Here is a 12696-nt window from a genome sequence, read left to right on the forward strand (position 1 = left end):
GTTCCTCTCTTTGTACATATATATTCTCTGTCAATAGTTTTAACCATCTCATGCTTAGCAGTTGGAACCAATTTTCTAACATTTTTATAACAATTTTCTAACATTGCAATTTTCTAACATTGTTATATTCTGTGCTCATTGTAATATAAGACTAAGATATATAAAATAAAAGCTTCCTCTTTCGTTTGATAAACATACCAAGAACCATTTTGCTTCCCAGTGATTGAAACAATGTTAGCCAAATGCTTTTAAAACCTAAATTGTTTTATTGCTCTTGAGAATTGGTGAGTTACTGTGAACATTTTCTATATACCAATGTCTGAACCACTGGCTATTTCCACATTGAATTATGTTGCTTGAAAAGGTGTCCTGAGTAGGTTTGCTTTCAGAAATGCTGCCGCAGCATCACCGTACTTTAATCTGGCATTTGCTTGGATTGCTTCACTTTGTAGTTAACGCTGTTATCAGATATTAGACCTCATCTAGGCTCTCTTCAAATTACTGGCAAAATGTCCAGTGTAACAAAATTGCTTCGTGTGAAGTTCTGCTGTAGAGAGGCAATGCAAGGACTGAAGGGAAGAGCGTAGCCTGTTCGTGTTGTCTTGCCCTTGCCGACTTCTCTGCTGTAAGAATCTGGCCTTCCTGACAAGTCATGGGAGCCCTGAAGTGCTGAGTTAGCCACTTGGAATAAATCACTACACACCTAGTTGTGAGTGCACTGTCCTTGTTAATTTAGAAATCCTTGAGAAACCTTATGGTTTGTTTTTTAGTTGGCTTAGTATCTTGAAGGGATGGTTACTTCAATAGCCATGCTGCTGTGCATTTTAAAGGTCAAATGCTGCCCCTTGGATGCATAATTGAATTCAACAAGTTGTATTTAGTTATCAAAGGGCATCTTTTTGGTCTGTTAAAGTCTTTTCCTCCTCAGTTAATTTCTTGCATCTAATTTTTGTGACAAAAAAGCAGAACATACCCAACCACTTGCAGATCAGTCAGATGGTCGTAGAGAATTGTCCTTGCATGCCCTGCAAAATTAATGTACCCTTGCAAGTATAAAGAAATTAGCCCTCCTAATATTTACAAACCATCATGCCATCCTCCAGTATTTGCCATTATGATAGGTGTATTGATGTGGTCCTCTAATTTAGAAGAAAAATACATTGAGGTTGCTTTCTTTCTGTGGGTGAATCCATAGTTTGCTCTTCTTTTACTTTGAAGATTTTATTAGTAGGGCCATGCTTTTTGTGATGGTGTTTAAGTGTGTTGTTTTTCTTCATTAGCGATTTGAGTTTCTCAAATACATTGAATTTACTATGCTGGAATTTCTAAAATACACCAAAGCTTTAGAATTCACCCAGGAGAATGGATGTGCACGCCTCCCCCAAGGCATTAATGAGTCTTGTAAAACAATAATTGTAATAAATAACAATAATCAGAGCTATTGAATTGAAACCTCTTTGGTTTGTAATTAGATTTTGATAATTCCATGTTTCAAAATGTTTTATTAAACAAAACCAAAATAGTGTGAAACTTCACTGTAACAGTTGCAGCCTGTTAGTCAACATTTACAGACTAAAGGGAGAAGAGGAGAATCTGTGTGCGTATATATATATATATTTGGGTTCATATGTATGCAGACCTGCACCTTGTTTACTGTGAATTAGAGTGATTTTGCTTAAAAAAAAGAAAGAAAGAAAACCCAAATATCAGTGTTTAAAAATGATGAGATGGTTATTGTCCATCTGCTAGTTTTAATGCCTTTCAGAGTGGTATCAAACAGAGTTTGGGTAAGGTTACAAGCTCATCTAACATTCTTATTTTCCTTTCCTCTTAAAGCTCAAGCTATAAAAGCAAAAGGGCCGGTGTCCATCCCATACCCGCTCTTCCAGTCACACGTGGAAGACTTATATGTGGAAGGACTGCCAGAAGGAATTCCCTTCAGAAGGCCATCCACCTATGGGATTCCCCGTCTTGAGAGGATACTTTTAGCAAAGGAGCGGATCCGCTTTGTGATTAAGAAGTAAGGAGTTTTGCATTTTTGTCCCTATTTTACACATTATTTTCTTCTGGTTCTACTCTGCTTCATTTGGTCTTCAAGAATTCCAGACTGATTTCATTCTTTTGCAGTACTGATGAGTAATTTTTTGTTCAGGTTCACTCTGATAAATTCAGCTTATCACATCACTAAAGCACCACAGTGGTGGCTGAGATCTGGGCAGATCTCTTGAATATTAGGGACTTTACATCATGGGCAGATCTCTTTGTAATATCTCGTTTCAGCTGCTGTAATATGCGCTGAAAGCCATTGACTTTGGGACTGTCCCATTTTATGCTAGCTGGGGATCCTGGCCTAATTTTTCACTTGTGCTTTTATCTTTCTCTGGCTAGTATGTTGTTTCAAGGTGTCTATGTTCATATCTATGTAGAGTATTGCTCAGGGCAGGCTGGAGGCCAAAACAGCTACTGGTCCTTATGGTTTAGTTGCATATGCATCTTTGGGGTCATCATGAGGTATGTCAGATAGTATATGTGAAGGTAGACCTTATATGTGTGTAGAGACTGCTTGAGGGCTTGCTTGCCTGACGTGTCTGGCCAGACAGTGCATCATCTGCCTTTGAAGTGAGGACATCCAGCTTATGTGATATCTGGGCTTCTTTCTTTATCTTTTTCTCCTTTCTCGCCCTGGTGTTTTTCCTAGAAGATCTCTGACTTTGTTTGCTACAAAGGCAGATGGAATTTGAAGGGAACCTGAAACCATCTTGGCTTCAGGGTACACAGGGAGAGATTATATGGATGCTGAGTGATCTCAGTGGTAGCCTGGGCTGCGGAGCACTTGAAGGTCCAGCATAGCAGGTGCGACTTTGGCCTAGACTCTGGTATGCAAATTTGGTAGTGTACAGATATTTACCTTTTACAGTTTGGTGCTTCGCTTCAGGCGAACATGGTGTTACATACCACAGGTATGTATTTACAGTTTAATGAAGCTACTGTGAGTAACAGCTGACACTTTACTGCTGTTCAATGGTGTAGGGCCTAATCCCAAAGTTTCTGAAGTAGATGGGAATTTGCTGATTGCAGTGGTCAAGCCCTGAATCAGTGGGCCTTTGCCTCTGGGCACGTCACCTTTAGCACTGATGTTAATTTTTCAAATTTCAAAGCTTGTATGTTTGATTTCTGTCTGAATTCTAAAGCTTGCAGATAACCAGAAGAGAGGAAGAGATGTTAATCTGCCACTTTTTGTCTCACTTAAAATCAGACAATATGCACAGATTTAGGTAGTTATGTAATGCCGGTGCCTGTTCCTGTCAAATTTGTCTTAGTTATTAACAGTAATTCATTTATGCTGTTCATCAGTTCAGTGATTGGTGGTAACCAGACCATGTCAAAAACCAGTTCAGCTCTGTGAGAAATGCCAGTTTCTAAACTTTTCTTAATTCTAGTGTGGATAAAACTGTATGTATTTGCAAAACAGAAATATCTGCTATTAGATTTTTATTTTTAAAGGTTAAATTTTCAATTTGGATCTGAATTTCTGATGGTAGTTTTGACTGGGGAGTGCATCTTGAACCTCAGAGGTAACTTTACTGAAATTTGTATGTTTTCAAGGAATATTATGGCTCAGACAGATATGGGTATCTCAGGAATAAAAAATGTTTTTGTCAGAAGGATTCCAACCAGCGCTGATAATTTCTTGGTGTGATTAGGAATTTAATGTTGGGGATCAATAGCCCCCCCCCCTTTTTTTTTTAATCCTATGGTGATAAGTTGTATTTGCTAGTTCTTTTTGCTAAAGAACTATAGACTGTGACTGTGGTTTATAAAAACATATGTCACTGTTGAAGCATGTATCTTAAATCTTGTAGGCATGAGCTTTTGAATTCAACACGTGAAGATGTACCGTTGGACAAGCCAGTTGCAGGAGGTAGGTCTTCAAATGTGTGAGCTGTGTGAATGCAGTGTGGTTTCCTACTTGTCTGTGGGTCTTAGTGGTGGCTACTATCTGCTTTTACTAATAACACATTGCAAATAATTCCTCTTGTTTTGAATTTTCTTTAGGTACAACTTAGCAGCAATTTTCCAGTAAAATTCCCAAATCCTGGAAATATTTTGAAAGTCTAGCAGTTATTCTCAATGTTTGTTCTTTATTCAAGAGTACATTTTTCTAAATTAATATAATTACGGTGACTTAGAAATGTTTAAAGGAAAGTGAGGAAGGTCAAGTAGGATGTGAAAAGTTATATTGGCTGTCCTGTCTTTTTGTCTTTAAAAGTACTGTACTAATACTAACACTCCACCAGCTGACTTGACTCAGCAGGCCAGAAGGAAAACCAATGAGCTGTTGAGATACTGAGAAAAGGCAATAGTTTCCATGGTTGACAAAGTTTACTGGGTGGTAGGGAACTGTCTGTACCGTGGAGACACGTCTGTACCATTTGCTTATGTTTAGTATTTGCTAAAATTAGATTAGCTGAAATGCAGTAATGAACATTCTGGTTATAGTGACATTTATTGTTGTAGGATGTGACTTGCTTGGATGACGGGACTGTATTTTCATGCACTAGTGCAAAGGCAGTGCTTTCTGACCACTTTACTGCTGAAAGTAATGCTTTTCAGCAGATGCACGCTCTTACGTTTTTCTGACTCCACTTAGTGTGCATCCAAAGGCAACAAAAATCACCAAGTGAAAACAAGACCACAAGAACTGATTTTTGTTACAGTTGCCATGCATAAATTCATTTTGCCTCCAGCTGGAATAAAAAACATTTAGTATGGAAAAAAATCAAGTTTTGAAGGAATTGTGGCTTTTCATGGGCCGTAGTTGGTAAATTACTTCCCTGGCCTTGTTTTCCTCTTCAGTTTTATTCTACTGACAGTTTTGTTCTCAGCCCTTCTGGGCTGCATTTTGTTGATTGTCCAAGTAAGCTGAGTGTTGAAAGCTTGTTTGTCTAAAGTTGTGGTAAAAAACAAATCGCTCCCAACCCAAAATGTTAATTGGCAAGCTTGACCTGATGGAATTGTGAATTTTCAGTAATATCCGAGAAATTCTTAGTTCAGGTGGGGATACAAGAGCATATAAATGGTAGTATCTGTATTACTGCAGCACCGTTATGTTGTATTATATACTCATAATCTTCTGTTATAAAAAGTTTATCAAAGACTGTACTTAAAGTGAACATTAGGATCTAAATTAAGCAAAGAAATTATGTCTGTCTTTAATGTGTGTGCAGGAATTAAGGTTTTCCTGCTGTATAAGTTAACCTACTGTTTTAAATCTTAATAACCTACCGTTCCTTAGAGCACCAAATTTGACTGTAAAAATAGTAGCTAGGTTAATGACTGAGTCCTATACTTAACTGTCTTCTTATGTGGGTTTTTAAATTAGTCCTCTTCTGTTGTTTGTGCCATATTTAGTATGGTTATACTGATTATGAAGACAAAACAGGTACATTACATATCCCATAAAACCCCTGCAGCTAAGAAAACTAGTGATAACCCATTTAGATTGCACTGTGTTATGAACAGTCACTTCATGTTGCCTGTCTTTACAAATTTGGAACGACTGTATTTTCATGTGTAACCCGTGGGTTATTTCTGAGAGAAAAGAAAATGTGTGAAAGCTGTTGATAACAGTTCGGGAACCCATCTCAGAACCCAGCAGCTGGCTCAGAGCTTCCTTTCCCTCAGTTTTCTCCCTATTTGGATTCCCTATTTCCCCGTAGTTCGTCGTCTCCTCTGCTGCTCCTCATCCCTGCTGGGGAGAACAGGTCCCATGGCCATCTCAGGAGAGGGAGAGCCGTGAAGCACGAGCCCCTGCTCTCAGCTGGTTGTCCAAGGTCCTGCTTTCTTGGTAGCCTTGGCTAGCTCTCACCTCCTAATGGGAGGGCAATGCCGTGGGGATGAAAGTTGTGTTTGTGACTGGCAGGAGAAAGATGATCAAGATGGTTCTGTTAAATAGCCTCAGCCCCGAAGCCCTGAGAAGAGCGATACTAGCTCCAAGACAAACCAGTCATGATTTGGCTGAAGGCTCAGGAAATGGCTGAGGAAGTGCAAGCGGGTGACTATAAAGATGACCTAGGCTGGTGCAATGCATTTCTGGAGCAGAAGCTGTTGCATGTGCATGCTAATTAAAACCCATAGCATGGCAGCTCTCTGGTAGCTTGTTAGAAAGACTGATGGGCTTCCACTTGTTAGTCACAAACACCTATTCAGAAGAAGAAAGCAATTTGTATGATATGGATCAACCTCCCGGTGCTTTGATCCCAACTGACAGCACACTTGACAAAACAGGAACAAAAGCCGTTACCATCCCTAATACTGAATATGACAAAGCTAACTTTATCTCTGTGTTCTGTTCTGCTGGAGGAGCAAAACTCAGAGCTGTGAGTCTCTTCAGGTGCAAAGCGTTGTCTCAGGAACTCTACTGAAGATGCTGAGCCAATGAGCAGAAATGGTCAAGGGATTAAATGGTGACAACCTGGATTTAAACTTGTTGTTTTATTCACCCAGGACATGCTAATCTACAAAGGTGTCACATTTATGTCTTAACTCATGTCTTAGGTAGTGTCAGGGAAACATTTCAGAGAGTTAGAACACGCTTTTTGTCATCCAGGGGAGAACAACAAAATTACTACAGTCATTTGATGTAGCCTTTAATAGCTGTTTTAAAAACACTATCCACAAAAAATGAGAGAAATGGATGCAGGAAGTTCGATATGAATATACAGCAAGAAGCAAGGTGGAATGTGCTGCTCTTGTAAAAGCTTGCATTTGGGTTGTCGGTGCATAGTGAAAATTGCATGAAAGCGACTTTCCATCACGTATGCATGCCAAATTCTGCATCGAATATCAAGATAAATGTTTAGAAAATGAAACTGGCAAAAAACTAATTTCGGCTCCAAGTGGGACCTGCAGATCGGAGGCGATGGTGAAAGCATTGCAGTGCTGGATGCCAATGTTCAGGGTGTGTTTTGCAACAAGAGTGATGTCTCTGGTTTGATGGATTTGATTGAAATTTTTCTACAGTTTTAAAACTCAGTCATCTTTGACAGAATTATGTTCATTTTTTCTGGTTCCTAATTAAATCTGTACTTTAGTATAGTATTACTTGGGTTACCTGCAAATGTAGTTTATTGAGAGTATTTGTGTTCAAAAAGGAGTATTTTAAAGGAGGTTGCATAGGCCTGATATAAACTGCAGGACTGAAAATGATAACCAGAATAATAAGGGAATGTTGTCTCTCTTCTGTGTCATTCTCAAATATAGTGAAAGAGGAGTGGTATGCCAGAATCACCAAACTGAGAAAGATGGTAGATCAACTCTTCTGTAAAAAGTTTGGTGAGCACAATACTATTCTTTTCTTCTCTTTCATGGCTTTGTATTTCTTGAAGGTTGCTTTCCTTATTTCCCTTGAACATCAGCATGAATGAGACCTTTGATCCAAATATTTTCAAATATCCAATTTGATCCAGTGATCAAATATCCAGTTGATCCAGTGATTTCCAGATATTTAAAATCCTAGCAGTTGAGTGGAGAAAAAAAAAAGTATTACCCTACAGTTTATACAACAAGCTAAATTCATAGTAAAAGAAAGATTTCTAAATCTCATACGTAAAGTTCTTCTAATTGCTTTCAGTTCCTTCTTATTTGGATTTTTTTTCTCTGATGAATAAAAGGACCATTTACTTATCTATATCCATTGCAGTAAAATTAAAATTAGAATTGGAACATTTCTGGGTTTGTTGAATTTTTATGCCCTCTGCAGTATAAAAAATGGACAGCTTCATAAGAGCTAGAATAAAACTTTTCATGATGCTGTATAATAGATTTAAAACTTTGGATAAAACCACTGCATTATGCCCCAGTGAAGAACCTATTAATCTTCAGTCTGGCTTTGTGACTGCCCAATATAACATCATACAATGTGATAACTCTTTATGGTTTTGATGTGCTGAAGCTTGGAGTCTGTTGGATTTTGCTATTCTGTATTGTTCCACGTTCTAATATTATGACTGTAATAGCCTGGAGGTTTTGCAGTTTAGCTGACTTTTAATAAAGATAGATGGCCAAACCGTCCAGTTATTGGATTTATTCTCTTTTAACAGCCGAGGCCTTGGGGAGCACTGAGCCTAAAGCGGTTCCATACCAGAAATTTGAGGCACATCCTACTGACCTCTATGTCGAAGGTCTGCCGGAGAACATTCCATTTAGGAGCCCATCCTGGTATGGGATCCCTCGCCTTGAAAAAATAATTCAAGTGGGCAACAGAATCAAATTTGTAATCAAAAGGTAAGTGTTTGGTTTAATGTCTAAACTTAAAAAAAGGGGGGGGGGGCAAACAACCTTCCTTTTGGTTAATCAGGCACTTGCTTTCATTAAGTCCTAAAGCATTCAGTCTTTGGCTACCAGATGGGCAGATTAAATGTTCCGCGTAATAAAGGAAATGGATATTTGCAATCCAAAAAAGAATCTCCCAAACGATCCTTATAGCATTTTTACAAGAGGGTGAAATATATAATAGAAAAATCCAAACTTTTCAATTACTGACATAAAAAGTATGTATTATTTAATTTGTGTTAAGAGTGGATAGATTATGTACTTTCATTACAGACCGGAACTGCTAACTGTCAGTCCAGCCGAAGTTCCTCAGCCAAGGTCAAACACACCAGGTAAGACAGATATTGTCTCCAAGGGGGAATGTAAGGGATTGGTTGGAAAACAAATGTGGATCAGTAAATCATTTTTTAAAGTAATCCTTCCGTGATGAGTGTATGCCATGCTCTTCCTGAGGTTTTAAAAGCCTAAATTGATCATTATGCAGATGAATGGCTTTCTGAATTATGATACAGTCCAACATCTTTGAATAACTAGAACGGATCACATTTGCAACCTAAGAGAACTAGAGTTACTACTGTGGCCTCGTCTAAAGCTCTGAAGCCCTGTAGCATTTTACCGCTGATTGTGTTGGGCATTTTGAGGCCTCTGTTGGTAAGGAATTATAATGACTTCTAAAAACATGAAGTGCTTTTAAAATAGGAAAAGAATCCGATTAATGCTTCCTTTTATTTCCTGGCACAAGAGAGTGCTATGACTTAGTTTATTGATATTCTCTTACTATAGAAATGTTTAACCCAGATCTTGTTATTTTTTTAAGAGAATGAATCTGCTTATGGTAATAACGAACCAAGATCCAGGGCTTCCTAGCTTTTTCCCGCCACTGGATAAACAAAGTGTGATTTCAAGAGATAACTGTGAGTTTTCTGCAGAAGAAAAAGGAAAGAATATGATATAATCATGCAATCAGTAGTCTCCTTATACCACCACAGCATATTGTGGATTTTGTTTGGACCTCAGGAAAAGGTTCATATTCAGCAAGAGGGTAGCTCAGTAGAAAAGGCTGTGTTAAATGTGGAGCAGAAGGGAAAAGCAGCACCTGTTTTTTCAGCTCTCTAAAGCCCTGAATATTGTCAAATATGACGGTGTAACTGACAGTCTGACAATATAGCGATAGCAGTAAGTAGACATGATAGCAGTAAAAAAAGCAAAATCTTCTTTCTGAAAGAACTGACATGCAGTGGTTATGGTTCTTAAAATCCAAACTATTTGAATGTTCAGAATAACTTTCATATTTCATACTCATTATCATATTTTTCATTAACTTTTAGGTAAGTTCGGTATTACCAGTGCCCACAAACCTTATCAGGGTCTAGGGTTTGATGTCAGACAGGTAAACACAGCAAATGTTCCCTTAGGCTTAGAACCCAGTGCAAGTCATTTCCTCAGGCAAAGGCCAGGGATCTTATTATTTGCTGAATGCAAACCTTATCTGGCTAAAGAATAATATTAGCCTTTTTTAAAGCAAAATATTGTTCTGTTGCAAAGTAATAATCTGGTGCCCCCAACAGATAGCTTACAAACAACATTTTTATTTTTTAAGTAACTTATTCAGTGTAATTCCATTGCCAGTTAGACTTCAACCAGTGAGTAAGTATAAACACACATGCAAATGTTAAACACTTGCAGGACGGGGACTCATGTGAAATCTATGAAATAAGCAGAGCAGACTGCAAAAAGTATTAATGCTACTTGCCTTGATAATATGAAAAGCTAGAAATAAACCAGATCATGTAATTTGTTAGTTGAAAATATGATTTGGAACCTAAAAAAATTCCATATACCTTCCTTCATTTATGTTTTTTACAGCTCGGAGTGGTATTAGCTCAATACCAGTTAATTGTTATCAGTGGGTGATGACAACAAGTAATGAGCTTAATGCTGTTTCTCGGGAAAGAAGTGCCTTTTATTTCTGCTAGTGTGTCTTTTGCTTCATTCTCCACCTGAGCTACAAATTACTCTGGCTGGCACTCCTGTAATTGACTTCTATTTATAGCAGAAAACAGGATTGAAAATGATTTTTTTAATGTTAATCAAAATGTTTAGCAAAGCACTCCTTAAATCTTCACGTTCTGTTCTAAAGACTGTTTTTATTATGCACCGGAATTCATTAATAATTCCAACTGTATCAGAGCTACTAGCATAATTCTTCCCTTCATCGAAAGGCTCTGAAGAGCAAGTTCTCCCACTTGGGATGATGATTGAAATTTGTAACTACATTTAGACAGATCTTCCATTATGTATAGGGAATTATGTACATCATTTAAGCTTCTGTTAATAATCATTACTCACTGCATGTCCTTGTCTACTCAGATGTGGCTGTGTTGAAAGTTTCCAAGTTCTTGAATTGAAAGAAATGTGTTCAAATGTACTACTTTATCTAGAAATGGGATAATACTCTATAACATGTGTCCATTTCTTGTTCTCAGTGAAAGAAGATTGGAATGTCAGAATCACAAAACTAAGAAAGCAAGTAGAAGAGATATTTAATATGAAATTTGGTAAGTTAAATATTAAATTAACTACATTATAATGCTGCTTTGATTAAAACTCTTCTGTAAAAGAGTTTTAAATTTTACTGTACATAATTAAAGATTAAAAGTGTGCTAGAATGAGAGAAAGGAAATCTTGGCTCCTCTTACCTACTCTTTACTGACTCTTCCCTATAAACTGACTTTAATGACTTTATAACAACATCCTAGGCCATAGTTTTTCAACGGTAGGACAATGATAGTGTTATGTGTACAAAAGGATTTTGGATCAAAGAAGTCCTCAATGAGGAAGATACTAGATACTGCAGATTTAGACAGCTGTAAGGAGACTCTGTAACAAGATGGACAAAGTCCCCATTTGCAGTGATTCTACAGCAAATGGTGGAAAATCTGTTTAAACGTTTCTCTCGGGGGTTTTTTGTTGTCTCTGAGTAGAAGAGCTTCTGTAAGCCAGGCTTCTTAAAATCACTTACTATAAAATACCACCCATTTGAGTGTGTAAACTATCATTAAATCTTTATTTTCAGCCCAAGCTCTGGGGCTTTCAGAGGCAGTGAAAGTTCCCTATCCTGTATTTGAGTCAAACCCTGAGTACTTGTACGTCGAAGGCTTGCCAGAAGGAATCCCCTTCCGGAGTCCCACATGGTTTGGAATTCCACGCCTTGAAAGAATTGTCCGTGGGAGTGGCAAAATCAAATTTGTTGTTAAAAAGTATGTTTGTAATTCAGTTATTTTTACTCCTGATTTTCAAATGATTTGATTTTCTTCTCAGCAATTTTAAGTTTTAAATGCTACCGAAATTCTGTTTCCATGAAACAGAAAAAACATTTTGCATATGTTTTATCTCATGAAAGGATATACCCTCCTTATAAATTTAGATAAATGCATAATTTGTGTGCATGAATCATGGATCTAGGAGAAAAAAATGGCCTGTACTTGGAAGCTTTTTTTTCCTTCTTTTTTTCCTTTTTTTTTTGCCTGAAAAAAGCTCAAAATTGTAGAGTAGAATACATAGCTTAATATTTTCTAACTTCTTCTGGTTATAGTATATGGAGAGTCACCATTCTACTTCTAGTAGGAATTTATAGACAGTTGGTATTATATAAATTTGAACTCATCTGAATTCCAGTAAATATATAGTATTATGCTGTATTTTTCTTGCCTGTGTAATTGATTGGATTGTATTCTGTTCAACTTCTAGGCCTGAGCTTGTCACTTCCTATTTGCCTCCAGGATTGGCTAGTAAAATAAACACTAAAGGTAAATGCTTAAATGTTATTTGCTGCTGTCACTTCATGAATACACACCTTCTGCTTTCTTAGCAAACTGAGGGATCTTTATGGTTGGAAAATATGGGGATTGCAGACAAAAGGCCTTACTTAAGATGAACTTGCAGAGTAGCCTCTCTACTAACTATTACCAAAAAAATTTACTCAAAACAATTTATTTGGAATTTTTAACTTGAGACTATTCAAATGCAGAAACTGGAATTTATACAATTTCTACAACTTCTGTTTTGCTTATTAAAAGCATCATTTAACTTACCTGTGAACTGAAGTAAATAACAGTGATGTTTTTTAAAAAATAATAAAAAAGTCTTTTAAATTAGGTTCTCTGTAATAATAACAAAATTATTAACTTCTGAATTTTTTAGATAATAGAATGTACTAAAGCTGTCCCTTACACTTAAAAACAACCTTCCTGATGTCTTCTGCTCTAAATTAATGGGGTGAAAATTTAAGGGAGTATTATACCTGCCTGTTTGATGAACACTGAAGGCACTTTTTAAGGCTGTGAGCTTCACTGTGTTGTT

General features: G+C 37.2%; 1 protein-coding gene across 10 annotated transcripts in view; it reads left to right on the plus strand.

The window, feature by feature from the left end:
• The window catches only part of GTF2I (general transcription factor IIi), an 84038-nt gene that overhangs the window by 49986 nt on the left and 21356 nt on the right, over nt 1–12696 (plus strand). For all 10 annotated transcript variants that reach the window (XR_003253146.1, XM_026063612.1, XM_026063610.1 and 7 more), the window contains 8 exons: nt 1837–2020; nt 3864–3922; nt 7264–7335; nt 8103–8286; nt 8608–8666; nt 10821–10892; nt 11411–11594; nt 12085–12143. Coding sequence is in view for 9 of the 10 variants with exons in the window: in XM_026063612.1 (XP_025919397.1) it covers nt 1837–2020; nt 3864–3922; nt 7264–7335; nt 8103–8286; nt 8608–8666; nt 10821–10892; nt 11411–11594; nt 12085–12143 (873 nt within the window). In the remaining variant the exon portion in view is untranslated. The remainder of the gene's footprint in view (nt 1–1836; nt 2021–3863; nt 3923–7263; nt 7336–8102; nt 8287–8607; nt 8667–10820; nt 10893–11410; nt 11595–12084; nt 12144–12696) is intronic.

The sequence above is a fragment of the Apteryx rowi genome, unplaced genomic scaffold (assembly GCF_003343035.1).
Source record: "Apteryx rowi isolate R43461 unplaced genomic scaffold, aptRow1 scaffold_20, whole genome shotgun sequence".
NCBI lineage: Eukaryota > Metazoa > Chordata > Aves > Apterygiformes > Apterygidae > Apteryx > Apteryx rowi.